At 39.0% G+C, this 21,251-nt stretch overlaps 1 protein-coding gene across 1 annotated transcript; it reads left to right on the top strand.

The window, feature by feature from the left end:
• The first annotated feature begins 3,518 nt into the window (after nt 1–3,518).
• LOC129405951 (mas-related G-protein coupled receptor member X1-like) lies at nt 3,519–7,545 on the top strand. The gene is made up of 2 exons (XM_055143674.1): nt 3,519–3,653; nt 6,525–7,545. The coding sequence occupies exons 1-2, from the start codon at nt 3,643–3,645 to the stop codon at nt 7,543–7,545; spliced, it is 1,032 nt and encodes a 343-aa protein (XP_054999649.1). The 5' UTR covers nt 3,519–3,642.
• Nucleotides 7,546–21,251: the final 13,706 nt, after the last annotated feature.

Raw genomic sequence — 21,251 nt, 5'->3', positions numbered from 1 at the left:
TTCTGGATACATAGCCAGGAGTGACCACTGAGCATTACCAGGTGTGGCACACAAAAAATCTATATCCTATCATCTTTTCCAAAGAATCCTCTATGCAAATGCATACAAAACACAACAAATAATGGGTGCATCAGCAGCCTGAGGGTGCCTTCAGGTTTTCTGACACCCCAGAGTTGCCACTGTGCTTTTCACTGAACCCCAATAACCTGGGACCCCGTTCACCAAGAAATTAAGCAACCAGAAGTTAAGTATGTGGGAGCCATGCACACAATCCACCTCTGTCTCAGCTATACACGCTCATTTATTGGCCTCATTTCATAGATAAACCTCGAAAGAGATCAAAACCCACAACCAAACTCAGTCCTGCACATGGCTGATTAGACTGGGGTAAATCGAAGGGGGTCGGGATGAACTGGTGGCCCTCCCAAGCAGAGCCCTCAGCAGTCACTTGTTTCCACAATGCAATATCGCCAGCATACCCCTAGCCTGAATCCACTGTCTGAGGAGGAACCTCACTAAGATATAATCAGCTGAATATTCTGGTATTGATTTTGTGGCTAAAATCTCCAGGTTCTCTTGGTGTTGGCATGTGCTACCTCCTTCTACTTCCATACTCATGGAAGCACTGGCATCACCCTCATGAACCAACTTCAGTGCACCAGGTAAACTCTACTACTGGCCTCACTTCAGAGACCCCTAAATAAATCTTGAAAGAGATCAAAAGCCGCAGTTCAGTTTGGACCCACGCATGGCTGAAAAGACAGGGGTAATTGGAGGGGAGAGGGTTTGACCTCTGCCCACCCAATTTGTGTCCCCAGCAGTCACTTGCTTCCACAATCCAAAACTGCTGCCATACCCCTGACCTAACTCCACCATCTCAGGATGGACCCCACCAAGACACAATCTGTTGAAAATTCTGGTATGTGGGTTTTATGACTGAAAACTCCTGGCTTTCTTGAGGTGGGATGGGCTACCTCCCCTCACCTCCATGTACTTCCAGAAGCCTCAGAAGTATCATCCACACCCCAAAGCTGCCACCCAATTATAAAGCTACTCCAACCTTACCATTCCGATAAAAATACCACGTACCCTGAACAAACACCATGATCTCTTAGCATCTGTATTGCAAACCATAATGCATAAAGGGAAAAGGAGAGAGAGAGAAAGAAGGAAAGTGCCTCCCATAGAGGTAGGCTTGGGATAGGCGTGGGGGTTAAAAAATGATAGTAGGGAAACTGTGGACATTTGTAGTGGGAAATGTGCATTGGTGGAGGAATGGGTGATGGATCATTGTATGACTGAAACCCAATTTTGAACAGCTTTGTAACGGTCTATCTCATGGATATCCAATTAAAATAATTTTTTGAAGTAATGTGGAGTTCATACCCAATCCAATCAGATTAATCAATGGCTGAATAAATAAGATTAATTCTCCATTTATAAAAATCTACAAATATTATCATTTCCCACACTTTCATATATAACAGAATTCAATAATGAAGTCTCTCATTCAGCCCCACTCTCTCCACTCTCTGTTGCTTAGGTTCCCATTTTCATACTAGAAAACTATAAATTGTGGGGCTGGAGTGATAGCACAGCGGGTAGGGCATTTGCCTTGCACGCAGCCGACCCGGGTTCTAATCCAAGCATCCCATATGGTCCCCTGAGCTCCGCCAGGGGTAATTCAGGAGTAACCCCTGTGCATCGCCAGGTGTGACCCAAAAACCAAAAAAAAAAGAGAAAACTATAAATTGAGTGAGTTTTTCAATATCATCACAAACATATTCTTTATATTAACAGGTGCCCACTAGAGGCTTTTAACATTTGAGCTCAGAGAAGATAAAAGTAATCATTGTGCATGTTTACTGAACACACTCAAAGAAACTTTCCAAATTAGGAGGAGTAATTATGCTTCTTATTATGCATGCCTATTCCGGTAACAATTCCATATAATGACTTTTATTTTTGGCATGTAACTCAACTTTTCCTTGCTTTGAATCTTTCCCTTACTTATCTTTCATCATCTAGTTGGAAATCATTTCACCCTGAGAAGTGTTATCCATTAGGACACATTAATGAATATGAGTTAGAGGTCACTCTTTCCAGATTACATAAAGTGACTGGCTAGACTTTGAAAGAACATGTGACATGTATATGAATTTCTTACATAGACTTTCTGAAATTTACCATTTCCCTTCTGGGACTGGCAGGAAATGCCACAATAAGCCCTCCTTTGACTTTTATTTGAACTTCCAAATAAAAGTGAAGAAGAGTTTATTGTCTACTATGCCTACTAGTAATGGGTAGATACTCTTTGAAGAAGTCTATTCAGCTCTTCTATTTTGGGTTTGGGCTGGATCTGTTTTTGGTACTCAGTTTTATGAGATTTTTTTGATGTTGAGGTTATCAACTCCTTATGTGCCTGATTCACACACTTTTTAACAAGGTGGAGTATTAACTCAGAAACCATTCCAAATCAATATATTACAAATTTTGTACAGCTACAGTGGTGCTGGTTGTTCATATACATTGCCATTGATTCAGTGAATTGGACACTTTGACTTTTGGTGATAACAGGACAAATAATTCTATATGTGCAAACTCTGTATTACGTATTTTACACATATACAAACATCACTGTACATAAATTACTTCATAAGAAAGTAAAGGAAGAAAATGTAAGATATTTACATGTCATTATACAAATTTTAATGGTCCTGCTTGCCTATTTGTCAAATTTCCCTTCTGTCAAAAATGTGAGAGAATGTTTCAACTCACACTGTCACCACAACTAACAAAGAAATGTTTTGCATTTTTATTCTTCAGGAGAAAAATATAACTGTGAGTAATTTAAATTAACACTTCACGTAAATCATTGAAGATGGTGATTTTGCACTATTTCTAATTGTACATACTTGGTTCATTTTGCATACTATTGAAATTTTCTTGAGAGTATATTACTAACAACTAAGTTTAATTACAAATCTAAAGACACTATGCCTTACCTTGAAATATTATATGTGAATAAAAATCATTCTGGTTCAAACTGACAAGAAAAAAGAAATAAAAATGTTATTCAAATCATAGCAAAAGAATTTACATGCAAAGATGAACCAAACTGCTTCTGCTGGACATGAGATAAGTAGATTTTTATATAAGTTGATATACTTTTGGGGCCAATCGTGAGAAAAATAGAAGATTCCTATTTATTATTATAATAACACAATATTTAAATGAGCCAGGTTGATACTGAGTCTCAGATAAAGAATGTGCAATTTATATCCAATTGAAAATCTTCACAGACTCAACTCATATTGCTCTGTGTGCTACCCAGGCCAAGAGCTGTCAGTGAGACAATCCACAGGAACCACTAGCAGGGATGTGTACTTCAGTGGAAAAATACAGGCTGAGATAGATTTTAGATCTAATTACATATCCCCAGAGTAGTCATGACAGCAAAGACATTGTGCTCACATTTGACAGCGGGTCTCTGAATAGCAACTCACAGAAGAACCTGGGAAATCTGCTAAGCCACCTTCTCACCAACTTCCACTCCTCTGAGGCAGAGAAGGATTCAAAACAAAGGTGAATCTCTACAGACTCTTCCTGTCAACAGGAGTCAGACTGCCATCAAAAGGAAGAATGCAAAGCAGGTAAGTTTATCACTTATTTCCAGAATCATTGCTGTCTTTCTGTCTTAAGGCACATCCATGAACCTCAAACTGGGAGCCACATGAGTGCACCAAGTATAGACAGAAAGTCAGGAGGCAGTCAGATAGTCCAAGAGGTATCATGTTTGTCTTCTCACTGTCTACCTGTGTCACTGTAAACTCATACTGGTTGGAAGAAAGTATTTCAAATGACTGTCCTATAATATTTTTATGTTTCATTTTCTGGATGCACCAGAGTCAGAGGAAATGAGAACCTGTCTGTGAGGCACAGAGGTATTTATTCCTGGATGCATAATCATATTCCATTGACTTGCTTGCTTTACATTTAGGTTGTCATATCTTTACCGGTATAACTTCTTTGGAATGATTTCTCACTACTATAATAAATTACTTTCAGTATAATCTGATATTTATTAGAAAATATGGTTATAAGCAGCTATTTTGAATTATTTCATGCTCATGATTTTTATTTTGGAAGAAAGAATAGCAACAGTGGTTGAAATGAATTACAATATCTAAAACTGACCTGAGTTTGAGGACCCATGCCTCTCCCATTTTTGTGATTTCCCTTTAAAAAAATTGTTTTAATGTGCTGACACTGTTTACTGTTCTGTCGCATGTAGCAACCAGACAGGGAAAGAAAAGAAAGGCAGAATGCAAAGAGTCAGTGCCTTATTTATACACCCCTCAAAGCATGTGCCCAACGATAACAGGGCGCAGTTGCTTGGTACCAGCCAGAATCCAGCAACCCTGTTCCCACAACCTCAATAATATTTCTGAGAAGAATGGAAATAGTGGGTAACTGCAGTCTAGCAACATTGTTTCTTCTTCAGGAACTTCTCCTTTTGGAGATATTTGATGGAAACTCCTCTCATTATAAATAATGTGGCAGAAAACCTGGAATTCCTTCAGCATGGCCCCTGCATCAGCTTCTATGTTGACCTCCCCGGATCTCAAGTCATTTATTATCCTTAACTTTGCTTCCTCTGTGTTAATAAGGCTATACCAATTAGTAGTCAAGTGAATATAGTTACACAAGGAGAAGTTAACAATGAGCATTATTATAAACCACAACACACATGAGGAAGGTTTATATGTCTAAGATTTTTTCTTGAGACACGAAAGACAAGCACTTGTTACAGCTGACATTTGTGTTTAGTGCCATGAGCGAATAGTACATGGGCCTGATGGATGGAAATGTGTCTGTACTTTACTTCTTCTCATTCAGGCCACTAAGAGTTCAAAATCCAAGAGAGCTTTAATGGCTTCTTTATCATTTCTAGTAAAATAAGTCCTCCTCATTGGTGGTTGAAAACGTGCACTGGTGGAGGGATGGGTGTTTGATCACTGTATGAATGGAACTTGAACATGAAAGCTTTGTAGCTGTACCCTATGGTGATTCATATAAATAATCACCATAAATAAATAAATATAAAGAAAGAAAAGAAAAGAAAAGAAAAGAAAAGAAAAGAAAAGAAAAGAAAAGAAAAGAAAAGAAAAGAAAAGAAAAGAAAAGAAAAGAAAAGAAAAGAAAAGAAAAGAAAAGAAGTCCTCCTTCCATTGTGGGAGTTGCTCAGGGAAGGATATCCTCTTACTATCGGGTCTTCTGCTTGGTAACAATGGTAGTTTTTTCCTAGTAGCAAGGATCTTGTGCCTTCGAACATTGCTCTTGGGAGGCTACAAAAATGTCAACTAATTGCTTGCTATGTGGATGGATCTTATTGTAAGTGAAGTTAGGAGAAAGTTATGTATAGAGTAATCTGTCTCATATAAAGAAATAGTGTCAGGGAATAACAAATGCCCCAGACTAACAGAAGATGATCAGAACTGGACTGCAGTAGAAAGTCTATGATGCTGAGGAGAAAAGGGAGTAAAAAATGGAGGAGTTCAGACAATGGAAAAATGATGGATAGAAGTGAGACCACAGTGTATGTGGGGTGCTTGAAAATTTTATACATCAAACATGACAGTAACATTATTATCAAAGAAGAAAATGTTTTAATTTATTATAAATTGTAGCACAGCAGTTAAGGCATCTGCCTTGCAGAAGGCTGACCTGGGCTTGATTCCGCCGTCCCTGTCAGAGAGTCTGGCAAGCTACTGAGAGTATACTGCCTGCATGGCAAAGTCTGCCAAGCTACCCTGCTCTATTCGATATGCCAAAAACATTAACCACAAGCCTCAAAATGGAGACGATAGTGGTCCCTTCTCAAGCAAATAAATGAAAAATTGGACAAATTTTAAATTTTAAGCACGTTCTCAGTATTTTTAACAAAATATCTTTAACATTTGAACTTGTATAATCCAAGCTGTACAAAATATTCAAAATTAATAGATTCCCCCAATCTGTAGAAGAGTTATTGGCGTCTTTCACTCCCTTCTCGTTAAGTAGGAGCCATTTCATTCTAAAAGTGGATCTGTACAGTTGGGAAAGGAAAAGCAACTGACTCAGACCTGGATATTCAGAACAGCACTACACCAATTATATGCATGCAATCAGGTACCGACCCACACAAACTTTGTGCTTCTATTTTCTTTACTCTGTACGGAAATGATAGTATTTACTTAACATTTTCATTCATTTCACATTCATTTTGAATGTGCAGTGGGATATGGCCTAGAAAACTAGTGGGAAAATCAGGACCTTAGAACAGCTCATGTTTGTGAAAAGTTGTGATTCAGTAGAAACATCCCAGACTTAAATAGGAAAGATTAGGCAGAGTACAAATATAGGATGTGAAAGCTATGTAGACTGCTTAAAATGTCTAAGTTGCTTCTCTCTGCTCTCAGGTACCATTAGTACCATGAGAGTCCATGATCATACTGAAAATTCTTTCTCATTTTTGTTTCCAGGAACACCAGCAAAGAATATCTGAGCATGGATGTATCTGCCACACCTTGGGTGACTGAAAATACACTGCAGTATGAGAGTGACTGGGAGGACTTTGAGAGAACACGTAAAATAACTTGGCTGATCTCAGGCATTGTGAAAATCATCATTTCCCTGGTGGGGCTGGCAGGAAATTCTGTGGTGCTCTGGCTCCTGACTTTCCACATGCAGAGGAATGCTTTCTCCGTCTACATCCTCAACTTGGCAGGAGCTGATTTTGTCTGTCTATCCACCCACATAGTATCTTCCATACTATGTCTTATGGAATATACCGAACTAAACTCCAACAGGGTGTTCCAAGTTAATTTTATAATGTTTTTCATTTCTTATGTTGCAGGCCTGAGCATTCTCACTGCCATTAGTACTGAGCAATGTCTGTCTGACCTAAAGCCCATCTGGTATCGTTGCCACCGTCCAAAACACATGTCATCTGTCATTTGTACCTTGCTCTGGGCCCTGTCCCTGCTCCTGATCAATCTGGAATTGGTGTTCTGTGGCTTATGGTTTGGATATCCTAATAGATATTCGTGTGATTTAACTACTTTCAGCATTGTCACATGGCAGGTTTTCTCCTTTGCGCTTCTGTTTGGAACCAGCCTAGTGCTGCTGATTAGATTGTTATGTGGCTCCTGGAATATGAAGCTGACCAGACTGTACGTGACCGTCGGTCTCACAGTGCTGGTCTTCCTTCTCTGTGGCCTGCCCTGGGGAATTCAGCATATTCTCTTATCCTGGATGCCACCTCTTTCTTACAGGGACTTAATAGTACGTGAAGTGATGGATATATTAACCAGTGTCAACAGCTGTGCCAATCCCATCATCTACTTCTTTGTTGGCTCTTTTAGACAGCAGAGAAGACAGCAAAGAAGGAGCCTCAAAGTAATTCTGCAGAGAGCTTTGCAGGATGTTCCTGAGGAGGATGGAAGCCAAGGCAGCCCCCCTCAGGAGACCCTGGAGATATCAGGAGATACTCATGTGACCTAACTCAATCAAAATTTAGACATATTTTTCAGAAATTTTTTATTGCATTTCAGATACTGTATTCTCACTTTTTAAAGCTGAATATTATTACTGATCCAACATTTATCTTCATGCTCTCTAATACAGGAAAAAAGGCTACTTTTGTATTTCTGTACAGTGTTCACACAGAATAAATTTGCCGTTACCATTAATCGTTTGGTGTTTTCAGGACATGTTTGTTTTTCTCACAATGAATATTCAGAACGTTACTCTGGGTAATAGAAAAGAAGTTACACATGAAACTCTAGGAATAATTTTCAATTCATTTTCTAGATGTGTGTTTCTATATTTGTCTACACATCTCTGAGTACTGTCAGTGATCTGGACTATTTCTCCTTGAGTTTTTGCTCTTCAATCAAATACTAATTATTGAAAATTAGTGTATAAGACAATAGAATAAAAATACAAAATGGAGCTCATAAAACTCAAACATTACTGCAAATCTTAGGAAACATGGGCGAAAACTAATAGAAACTAAATGAAAAGGGAGAAAGCATATACAATCAACAAAATCAGATAAAGGTTTCCTATGAGATATATAAAGCTTATGGATTACAACAGAATATAATCAAAAGCCCTACCTAAAAATCTGAATAGAAAATAAGTGGCACTCCTCTGAAGGAGATGGACAGAGGACAAATAGACTTAATAAAAGCTTCACTTCACTTGTCTTCCATTGCTCATCCACTTGCTCAAGCAAACACCAGTAACATCTCCATTCATCCCTGTCTCATGCTAGTGTAGCCCAATGGCTTTTGCTCTCTCCAAGAACACGAAGAGCCTCAAACCATTCATTCAGCGTCTTGATGAAAATGTCTGAACATCTCATAGGTGGGTGGCCAGGCATTCTGTTGACGTCTGAGACGTTACTGGTGCCTGCTTGAACAAGGGGATGACAATTGAAGTGATATAAGCGAATTGATTTTATCATTACCTCATGGTTGATTTGTGCCTTTGTGCTTCTCTTTGAATCGGACTGATGATCAGATTGCTCTATGTCTCCCAGAAACTAAAGCTCACCAGGCTTTGTGGGCCCATCAGGCTCACTGTTCTAGCCTTCCTCTCCTGAACTGCCTTAGGGATTCCTCTTAGGCTTAATGACTATTAGTTATTCTATGTACCTTTAAAATCTATTCTAGTTACAAAGATATTAACCTGTGCCAAAAACTGTGTTAATCCCATCATTTATTTCTTTTGTTTGCTCTATAGGCAGTAGAAAAAGGCAGCAAAGAAGAAGCCTCAAAATAATCCTTCAGAGGTATTTGAGGGATGTTCCTGATGAGAATGGAAGTCAAGGCAGCCCTTCTCAGGAGACTCTGGAGATGTCAGGAATACTCATGTGTCCTAACTCAATCACAATGTAGTCATAATTTTCAGAAATTTTGTCACTGCCATTTCAGATATCTGGCATTTTTCAGTTCTTAAAGCTGAATAGTATTTCATTATATAAGTGAGTCACTATTTACTTCATGTTCTGTGTTTAGGTAAATAGTCTATTTTTTCTACTGTTCTCACAGAATAAATTTGCTACTGACATACATCTGTGAGTGTTTATAGAACATGTTTGTATTTCTCACAGATGAACAACCAGAAGGGAAAACAAGTTAATATGAAAGTAGTGGCATATGGAACTCTAGTAGTAATTTCAAATGTCTTTTCTAGAGGGGTGGTTCTATATCTGTTTTTTAAATCTATTGTATGGTGTTGGGGCAGAGAGATAGCACGTGGCAGGTAGGGCGTTTGCCTTGCACGCAGCCGACCGGGATCAATTCTTTCATTCCTCTAGGAGAACCTGGCAAGCTATCAAGAGAATCCCCACTGCATATCAGAGACTGACAAGCTACCCACGGTGTATTTGATATGCTGAAAAACAGTACAACAAGTCTGACAAGGGAGATGTTACTGTTGCCCGCTTGAACAAATCGATGAACAATGGGATGACAGTGCTACAGTGCTGCTACATGGTGTCAGTGCTCCGACTTCCTGTTTTTCATTGTTGCTCTCTTGAACCAAGCCCCATTTCTTATGAATTAATTACTCAAAACAACAGAAATGAAAATACACGTATGAGACCTCATCATACGCAAAGATTTCTTCTATACAACTAAGGAAACGTGCGTTAAAACTAATAGACACAAAATGAACAGAAAAGAACAAGGCTGAATTCAACAACACCAGATAAAGTTTTCTTATTTTAAATATATAAACACACAGATTAACAACAGGAAATATTCCAAATGCCCTACCCAAACATCTGAAGAAAAATGACCAAGTACTTCTGTGAAGGAGTTAGACAGTGGTTGGGGTTTCATTGAAAAATGAACTCTCATCTATGGCTCATTCAACTAATTCTACCCTAAAGAAAACAGTATGGACGTTTCTCATCAAAACTTCAACAATCAAATTTAGAAATGTACCCATCAAAATAGCAAACTGGAGGTTGGGAAATATACCTGGGGATATTAGCAGAGGGAAGTCAGCACTGCTGGTGGTTGGTATTGAAACATTGCATGCCTCGCACTCTGCTCAGTAGAACTATGTATATCACAGTACCACAATATCTAATGAAATATAATAAGCAAATAAAGTAACAAAAGTTCGTTGCTCACATTTGCATAAAAATATATTTCTTTTTTTGGGGGGGCTGGAGCGATAGCACAGCGGATAGGGCGTTTGCCTTGCTCGCGGCCGACCCGGGTTCTAATCCCAGCATCCCATATGGTCCCCTGAGCACCGCCAGGGGTAATTCCTGAGTGAAGAACCAGGAGTAACCCCTGTGCATCGCCGGGTGTGATTTTCACTTTACTCTCTCTTACTTTGATTAAATTTGCTTTTCGACAGAAAACCCACAATTATTTTTTGGAATTTTCCCCCAACAATCAGACCTGCCAAAAAGCATCATTAGATAATTTGTTTTCGATTTGCTAATGAAGAGCATATGATGCTGTGTGTTTTTTAATTCTGTTATTTTAGTAATTAAGTCCAGAGGCATTTCTGCCAGCAGTCGCTGTGTTCTGAGATTGGTTTGTGTGCCTCTAGGATCATGGCCTTTCAGGAACAGAGGAGCCATTCTTGGGTGGCTGCTTGGAGTCTCCCCTGTGTGGGATGCAGGGTCAGCTCCTCCCTCCCATCTCAAGATTTCCTGCACGCCCCATCACTGCAAGCTCCTCCCTCTCTGTCCAATTGGCTCTGAAAGGTGGCAGTTGCCCTGATGCTGCAAAGGGGTAAAGGTCAAGGGATAAAAACCCTTCCCCCCCCAGGGCGGCACAGGGCCATAGCTTAGTTCATAGTCCAGGAACATTTCTGCCAGCAGCCGCTGCATTCTGAGATTGGTTTGTGTGCTTCGGGATCATGGCCATTCAGGCTGTATAAAAATAAATTTGGGGGGCTTAATTTTAACCCACTGGTCTATTTGTGGGTTTTTGTTCCAAAGCCATTGTTTAAATTTCTACTTTTGTACTATTTCTTGAAGTCAAAGATTATGATGCGTCTTCCTTATTCTTCTTCCTCTCAGAATTATGTGGGTTACACAGAAACTTTTGCTTTTCATGTAAAAAGGAAACAACATCCACTCACTGGGGCCTTCTCAAGCAAATTAATGAACAATTGGACGAATTTTAAATTGTAAGCACTTTCTCAGTACTTTTAACAAAATATTTTTAACATTTGAAATTGTATAATCCAAGCTGTAGATAAAATGCAAAATTAATAGATTCTCCCAATCTGTAGAAGAGTAACTGGCATCTTTCACTCCCTTCTCTTTAAGTAGGAGCCATTTCATTCTAAAAGTGGATCTGTACAGTTGGGAAAGGAAAAGCAACTGACTCAGACCTGGATATTCAGAACATCAATTATATGCATGCAATCAGGTACCGGCCAATCACACCCTTTGTGCTTCTATTTTCTTTTCTCTGTACGGAAATGATAGTATTTATTTAACATTTTCATTCATTTCACATTCATTTTGAATGTGCAATGGGACATGGCCTAGGAAATTAGTGGGAAAATCAGGACCTTAGAACAGTTCATGCTTGTCAAATGTTGTGATTCAGAAGAGACATACCAGGCTTTAATCAGACAGATCAGGCAGAGTCCAAATATAGGATATCAAAGCTGTGTGGCCTGCTTAAACTGTCTAAGTTGCTTCTCTCTGCTCTCAGGTACCATTAGTACCATGAGAGTCCATGATCATACTGAAAATTCTTTCTCATTTGTGTTTCCAGGAACACCAGCAGAGAGTATCTGAGTATAAATGTAACTGTCACACCTTGTGTGACTGAAAATACACTGCAGTATGAGAGTGACTGGGAGGACTTTTTGAGAACACATAAAATAACTTGGCTGATCACAGGCATTGTGAAAATCATCATTTCCCTGGGGGGCTGGCAGGAAATGCTGTGGTGCTCTGGCTCCTGGCTTTCCGCATACAGAGGAATGCTTTCTCCGTCTACATCCTCAACTTGGCAGGAGCTGATTTTGTCTGTCTATCCACCCACATGGTATCCTCCATACTATGTCTTATGGAATATACCACATTATACTCCAACAGGGTGTTCCAAGTTAATTTTATAATGTTTCTCCTTTCCTATGTTGCAGGCCTGAGCATTCTCACTGCCATTAGTACTGAGCGATGTCTGTCTGACCTAAAGCCCATCTGGTATCGTTGCCACCGTCCAAAACACATGTCATCTGTAGTGTGTGCCTTGCTCTGGGCCCTGTCCCTGCTCCTGACCATCCTGTACATAGTGTGCCGTCACTTATCATTTGGATATCCTAATGAATATATTTGTATGTTAACTGTTTTCAGCATTGTTACATGGCCGATTTTCTCTTTTGTGCTTCTTTTTGGGTCGAGCCTGGTGCTGCTGATTAGATTGTTGTGTGTCTCCTGGAAGATAAAGCTGACCAGGCTGTATGTGACCATCTGGCTCACACTGCTGGTCTTCCTCCTCTATGGCCTGCCCTCGGGAATCGGTCATGTTCTCTTATACTAAATGCCAACTATTTCTTTCATGAACAACTTTATAGTACATGAAGTGATAGATTTATTAAGAATGTCAACAGCTGTGCCAATCCCATAATCTACTTCTTTGTTGGCTCTTTTAGACAGCAGAGAAGACAGCAAAGAAGGAGCCTCAAAGTAGTTCTGCAGAGAGCTTTGCAGGATGTTCCTGAGGAGGATGGAAGCCAACGCAGCCCCCCTCAGGAGACCCTGGAGATGTCAGGAGATACTCATGTGACCTAACTCAATCAAAATTTAGACATATTTTTCAGAAATTTTTTATTGCAGTTCAGATACTCTATTCTCACCCTTTAAAGGTGAATATTATAACTGATCCACCATTTATCTTCATGCTCTCTAATATAGGAAAAAAGGCTACTTTTGTATTTCTGTACAGTGTTCACACAGAATAAATTTGACATTACCATTAATCTTTGAGTGTTTTAATGACATATTTGTATTTCTCACATAGAATAATCAGAGAGTAACTCTCGATAATAGGAAAGAAGTTACACATGAAACTCTACAAATAATTTTTAATTCATTTTCCGGATGGATGGTTCCATTTTTGTCTTATACAACTCTGAGTGCTGTCAGTGATCTGGACTTACTATTTCTCCTTGAGCTTTTTCTCTTCAATCAAATACTAATTACTGAAAATTTGTGTTTAAGACAATAGAGTAAAAAAAGTACAAAATGGAGCTCATAAAACTCAAACATTACTGTAAATCTTAGGAAACATGGGCGAAAACTAATAGAAACTAAATGAAAAGGGAGAAAGTATATGCAATCAACCACACCTGAAAAAAGTTTTCCTATGTGATATATAAATCATATGGATTACAACAGAATATAATCAAAAGCCCTACCTAAAAATCTGAATAGAAAATAAATAGGCACTCCTCTGAAGGAGATGGACAGAGGACAAATAGACTTAATTAAAGCTTCACTTCATTTGTCTTCAGTTGCTCATAGACTTGCTCAAGCAAGCACCGGTAACATCTCCATTCATCCCTGTAACATGCTAGTGTAGCCCAATGGCTTTTGCTCTCTCCAGGAATACGAAGAGCCTCACACCATTGATTCAGGGTCTTGACAAAAAAGTCTGAACATCTCATAGGTGGGTGGCTAGGCGGTCTTTTCACTTCCCGTGGAATCCAGTCGGTAATGGTTTTAGTCCAGTGGTCATCTCTAAAACACATTATGAGTTTGTTCCATCTGATTTTTTTATGCCTTGGCAAACAAGGCAGCGTCCCTGATTCCTGATGGTTGATAGAGGTCGAAACTCTGGATTCTTTCTCTAACTTGAGTGAAATGTGATACTCCAAGCATAGTTCTTTAATTCCTCTTTGGGAGAAAGAAATAGCATTCTCATCCTATTTTCCTAAGGCCCAGATCTGTGAGGCTTCTGTTAGTGCAGGAAGAACGGTGGACTAGTAAAGATGTGCCCAGAGCCAGAAGTTCTTCATCGTTTTAACCACTTCTTCAACGCTCTTGAAGGCATTCCATGCCACTCTCTCCCTCCCACACAGTTCTGGCGCCAAGTCATTTGTCATGTTGAATTCTCCACTGAGGTACACACGACCGCTGCATTTAGAGATGTTTATCCCATTGAGAGAAAATGGAACATCAGGAACTAGTTTGTTTCTCATGAACAAAAAAAAAATGTTTATCACCACTTATTATCAGGGAAATACAACTGAGACAACAACGATCTGTCATTTGAGACCAGTCATACTAGCACACATCAAAAAAAAAAAACAAAATGAAACCACACTAAAAACCGTCTATGTTGGTGTTTAGTGCCTGTCACTGTCACCGTAACTGTCATCCCATTGCTCATCATTTGTTCGAGTGGGCACCAGTAACATCTTCACCGTGAGGCTTGTTATTTTTTTAGGCATATTGAATATGCCACGGGTAGCTTGTCAGGCTCTGCTGTGCAGGTGAGATACATTCAGTAGCTTGCCGGGCTCTCCAAGACGGGTTGAGAAATAGAACCCTGGTCAGGCGCATGCAAGCCAAACACCCTATCCACTGCATTATCGCTCCAGACCTTCTACTGTCTAGTTCAACTAATTTAACCCTTAAAGAAAACAGTATGGAGAGTTCTCAGAGATGTAAATAAGGTTACCTTGGGGCCGGAGTGATAGTACTATGGGGTATGAAATCAACCTACGTGTCCAAGAACAGATGAATGAATAATGAAAGTATGATATATTATGAATGCAATTTATACATTGCAGCTGCAAGAATTAAAGAAATCATGCATTTTTCCCATTTTTCCACCACTTGGATAGAACTGGAGAATATCATGCAAATGAAGTAAGTCACAAAGGAGACAAATATGAGATTATATCACTTATCTGTGGTCTATAAAAGAATAACAGGAGGAGGAGATGCCAGGTCTCAGAGCAGGAATACCCAGGCTACCCTTGACTGCTGAATGTAGAAATGACAAGGACAGGAAAGGGAAAAGTGAAGGGGATAAGTCTAGAGGGAGGGGAGGAAACAAGAGTAAGTTTCAGGAGCTATGATCATATTCTTAGTGTAGACATGGGCTATATAGTATGGTTGTTTCCATATTATATGTATAAAATAAAAACTTCAATAATCAAATTTGGAAATGTGCCTGTCTAAAGGCAGACTGGGGGTTGGGAAAACACCTAGGGACATCAGCAAAGAAAAGTCAGCACTGATGGTGGATTGCATTGAAACATTACATGCCTCAAACTCTGATAAGAATAACAGTGTATATCACAGTACCACAATATCTAATGAAATTAATTTAAAAACAAAGTAACAAAAGTTAGTTGATAACATTGCATCAAAATATATTTCTGAGGCTTAATTTTGACCCACCGGTCTGTGTGTGGGTTTTTGTCCAATACCATTGTTTTAGGGCTGGAGCAATAGCACAGTAGTAGGACGTTTGCCTTGCACACAGCCTGCTCTTGTTCCATTCCTCCATCCATCTCAGAGAGCCCGGCAAGCTACCCGTGGTGTATTCAATATGACAAAACAATAACATAACAATAAGTCTCACAATGGAGACCTTACTGGTGCCCGCTCGAGCAAATCGATGAGCAATGGATGACAGTGATAGTGAACATTGTTTTAATTACAACTTTTGTAATATCTCTTGAAGTCAAATATGCATCTTCTTTATTCTTCTTGCTCTTAGAACTACATGAGCCACACAGTAACTTGAGCTTTCCAAGTAAAAAAGAAACAACACCCACTAACTGCCTCTGACATCAAATAATCTCACTAAGAATCATGATCCAGAATCTCACAAATAAATCTTGGAAGAGAGAAACAAGCTGCAGAGGTGCCTCAATGACCCACACCAGGCTGAGTTCATCCAAGACACCTTAGAGAGGGGCGGGTGAGTCCACCATCTGCCCCAAGATATTCCCAACAGACAGAAACCTAGAACCCTATTGCCACCATGCTCACAGCCAATCTACACAGGCTCAGGACAAGCTCTTCACGCATAAGAATGAATCTGCTGAAAAACCCAGTTATGAGGATTTTGTGACGAAATCCTCAGACTCTCATGGAGTGGGGAATGGGCAACATTTCCCCATCTCCTGATTCTTCTTGGAGCCTGGCAGTCATGCCCAGGAACTGCCTCTTGTGCCAAATAAGGTCATTAATGGCCATGACCCAGAGACTCACAAATAAATATCAGAAGAGAACAACAAGCTGCAGAGATGCTCTTGAACGCCAAAGTAACCATCGAGTTGAAAACTTTATTCCAGCTACATCACTCTACTTAAAATTTTAGAATTTCTGAAATAACATCTAATTTTCTAAGCCACTGATATGCCAAGAGTAGCAGACCACATTTGACGGTTTGTAAAGTTGAAGGCAACCAATCTTGATCAAGTATATATATATATATATATGTATATGTACATATATATATGCTTATATGTGTTTATATATGTGTGTATATGCATATATATATAATGCACAGAGATTCAACAGCTAAAAACTTGTTAGTAAGTTCTTATACAAGGTTTTTTTAATGGCTTCAAATTGAGATTAAACAATTTTCACAGTTTTTTATAAAGAAACATTTTTGAATCATGTTCTGAGGATTATTCATAGCACGCACTACAAAATACATTATTTCAGATCTGCCTTTGGGGCAGACTGGATGTTGGTGAGAAAATTCAAAATAATGGCCTTGGGAAGTACAAATAGTAGTGGGACTGACTGTTGTTGAAATATCAAATGTAAAAAATTTTTGTGAACAATGTTATGAAAATACAATTTAAAAAGATAAAAAATATATGAATAAAAAATAAGCAAACAGAACTATTTTCTGTTTTCTCGAAAATTGTTATTACTCTTTGAAAGAGTCTATTCAACTCTTCACATTTGGGATTGGACTCAGTATGATTTTTTATATTGAGTTTTATAAAATTTGTACACCTTCTGTTTATCAATTTCTTATTTGTATGGTTGACACACTTTTAACTAAGTAGAGAATTTACTTAGAAACCATTCCAAATCAATGTATTATAATCCTTCACACAGCTGGTCTAGAGCTTACTGTTATTATGGATTGCAATTTATTCTGTTTGTTGGACACATTCACCTTTGGTGATAATTCTACAAATATTTCGATGTGTGTGAACTTCGTATTATTTATTTGGCACGGGCACATGCATCTCTGTAAATAAACTACTACATCAAAAAAGGGAGGAAAATATATGACATTGATATATCATTATAAATATTTTAAATGGCCCTGCTTGCTGATTCTGTGAAATTTCATTTCCATCCAAAACACCTGAGAATGCCTTCTCCCACGTTGTTACCATAGCTGATGAAGATATGTTCTGCACTTTTATCTCAGTGAATATATATATGTTAGTGATTTTAATTTATATTTATATCATTAAAAATTAAGATTTGTGCACCATTTCTGGTGCCCACAATTGGTTTGTTTTGCATATTTTTCAACTTTTCTTGAGAGTATTTGTATAATATTTAAAATTAAATGTAATTACAAATCTGAAAAATTCAAAATCTCCTGCCATACATTAAGATCTTCTACATGAATGGAAATGATTCCCTGGTTCTAGTGGCAAACAAAAAGAAGAATATGTTGTCAGGAAAGATAGCAAAAGAATTTAGGTGCAAAAGTAAACCAAACTGCGAATTATGTAATATGGACCAGTAGATTGTATATGAGATGACAAATGTCGGTGTTGAATAAAAAAGAAAATTGTAAAGAAAATACATAATTTGTTGTCATGATAATGCAAAGTTTAGCAACTCAGAGAGAGAGAGACTGAATATCAGATAAAGAATGTGCACTTTATTGCTAATTGTAAATCTTCACAACCAACTCCCATTACTTTGTTGCTGCCCAGGCACATGAATGTCAGTGAGGGAATCCACAAGAACCACTGACAGGGAAGTGTACTACGTGGAGGTGGAGATGCACAGACTGAGATGGAGGTTTCCTCAGATATAACTTTAAGCCATCCCAAGAGTGCTCGTGACACCAAAGACATGTGGTCTCATTTGACAGCAGGTCTCTGAACAGTAACTCACAGGAAATTGTGGGAAACTTAATAAGGAAACCTTCCCCACCAACTTCCACTGCTCCCAAGTGTTCTTCTGCAGGGGACAGAGAAAGGTTCATAACAAAGGAGAAACTCTATACACTCTTCCAGTCAACAGAAGTCAGCTTGCAACCTAAAAGAAGAACACAAAGTAAGTTTATTAAGTTGACTTCCAAAGCCACTGCTGTGTTTTTGTCCTAAGGCACATACATGAACCTCAAACTGGGAGTCATATGTGTGCAGCAAGACAGATGTTCAGGGGCAAGGGAGAAGGTACAGTGTGTAGGGTTTTTGCCAGGCTCTCTGCCTACCTGTGTCCCTGCCAACTCATAGCCTGGCAGGGAGAAAGTACTTCCAATGGCTGTCCTCACAGGTTTTTCACGTCTCATTTTCCTAAATGCATCAGAGTCAGAGGAAATGGGAATTCATCATTGATTGCAGAGATATTTCCTCCTAGATGCATAATCAATAGAGAATATGCAAATGAGATATAATGACAAAGGCAGAGAAGTCTTTAGCAGGCTCACAGAAGGTAGTTTCTGGGACTTTCTCTAGGTGATAAATCTCTTATTCACTACATTCCATCAAACTGTTTGCTTTCCTCTTCTGATTGTCATATCTCCATCAGTATAACTTCTTTGGAATGTCTGACTTCCATGATAACTCATTGCCAGCATAGCCTGAAATTTATTCTAAGATATGGTGATAGGCAGATATTTAGAATTACTTTGTGTTCATTATTTTGATTTTAGAACATAGAATAACAAATGTGTTTTAAATGAACTACAATAATTAAAACTGACCTAAAACATGACATGCCACGTGTCTTCCATCATGAACTTCCCTGTAAAAATATCAAAAGAATTGCATTAACACTACATGGTCCTCTCTGGCATGTAGCAGTTAGTCCATTGGAAGTAAAGAAAGAGAAAGGCAGAGCTCATGACTCAGTGCCTTATCTGCCCTCCTCAGAGCAGGTATCCAGTCATGAGAGGGCCCAATTGCCTGGTATAATCTAGAATCAGGAAACCCTGTTCCCAAACCTCAAAAAAATTTAGTTCTGAGGAGATTGTAACTAGTGAGTAACTGCAGTCTCTACAACCCTGATACTTCCTCAGAAATAGCCCCTTTCAGAGATATTTAATGGGAGCTCCTCTCCTGATAAATTACGTGGTAGGAAACAGTGAAAATTGTAGACATAGAGCCAGGATCAGGGCCTAAACTGGCCAACCTGAATCTCAGGAAAATCATTTATTCTCATCAACATTTATCTTCTTCATGCTTAAGAGGCCATTACATGAATAGAAGTAAGTGATACATGTGGATACTACAATTATGCACATTAAATACTACAACCAACATGAATTAGGTTCCAGTTTCTAAGAATTTTTCAAGAGACACCAAGACAAGGACTTTCCACTTGATCACTCGATCACTTGTCATCCCGTTACTCATCGATTTGCTTGATCGGGAACCAGTAATGTCTTCATTCGTCCCTATTGCGTGCTAGTGTAGCTCAGTGATGTCTGCTCACTCCAGGAACACGAAGAGCATCAAACCGTTTGTTCAGGGTCTTGACGAAGATGTCTGACCATCTCGTAGGTGCGTGGCCACGCTGTCTTTTGACATCCCATGGAATCCAGTCGGTAATGGCTCTAGTCCAGTGGTTGTCTTCAGATTGCATTATGTGTCCTGCCCATCTGATTTTCTACTCCTTGGCAAATGATACAGCATCCCTGATACTCAATAGTCAGAGGAGGTCAGTACTCCAGATTCTTTCTCTCACTTGAGCCAAGCATGATACTCCAGTATAGCTCTTTTGAGTCCTCTTTAGGATATCCGAATAGTGTTCTCATCTGCTTTTGTAAGGCCCAGGTCTCTGAGGCATATGTTAGTGCAGTAAGAATGGTGGAGTTGAAAAGATGTGCCTGGAGTGGAAGGTTATTCATCCTCTTAACTATTTCTTTGACACTCTTGAAGGCGTTCTATGCTGCTCTCTTCCTCTTGCGAAGTTCAGGTCATGTCGAGTTCTTAACCTAGGTACACATAACTGCTGCATTTAGAAATGTTCATTCCATTGAGGGCAAATGGAAAATCAGTAACTTGTGCATTTTTATGAACAATGTCTTCGTGAGATTCAGCTGCAGCCCGACCTTTCCACACACAACTCAAGGTCAAAGTTGGTTGGCATTCATGCCACTTGGCTAATGTTTGGTGTTATTAGAACTATGTCATCAGTGAAGCAGAGGTGGTTTATTTGCCAATTGTCTATCTGACATTAATTTTCAGTGACATAAATGGACAGGACATCACCTGATACATTTAAATATGTTTGTACTTTTCCTCTTCTCACCAGACCACCAAGGCCTCAAGAACAAGGAGAGATTTAATGCCTAACTGGGACTTCATCATACTCAAACACTTCTGTACATCTAAGGAAAAATGGGCTAAAACAACTAGATATCAACAGAACAGGGGAAAATATTTGCACTCAACACATCAGATAAATAATTCCTATCTGAGATAGAGCACAAAGATTGACAACAGAAGACAATTCAAAAGCTCTATCCAAAAATAGAGATAGAAAGGTTTTCGATCAGGCACTTTTTTGAAGGAAACAGAATGATGACCAGTAGACAAGAAAAAACTGTTGATCATCGCTTAATATCAGAGAAATACAAATGCGTCAGAGAAATGCAATGATATGTCATCTGAAACCCGGGTGACTAGCACACATCAGTAACAAAACCCAAATAGAAACAAAACTGGAAACTCTGTTTCACTTGGTGGGTATCTGTAAAAACTGAACTCTCGTCTGTGGTTTTGACTAGGGCAAGCCTATGAGAAAACAATATGGATGTTTCTCAGAGAAATATAGAGTTAGCATGGAATAGAAACAATAGTACCACTGTAGAGCCAGCCAATTTTGGTTCAATCCCTGGTACTCTGTATGCTCCCCCAATCCTGGCAGGAGTGATCCATGAGGACAGATCAAGAAGAAGCACTGAAAACCACTATGTGTGGCCTAAAATAAATATATAGAGAGAGTTGTCATAGTATCCAACAATTCCACTTTTTGGTAT

Source organism: Sorex araneus, chromosome 6 (genome assembly GCF_027595985.1).
Source record: "Sorex araneus isolate mSorAra2 chromosome 6, mSorAra2.pri, whole genome shotgun sequence".
Lineage (NCBI taxonomy): Eukaryota > Metazoa > Chordata > Mammalia > Eulipotyphla > Soricidae > Sorex > Sorex araneus.
The sequence above is the reverse complement of the archived record's forward strand: the minus strand, read 5'-3'. Positions and strand labels throughout refer to the sequence as shown.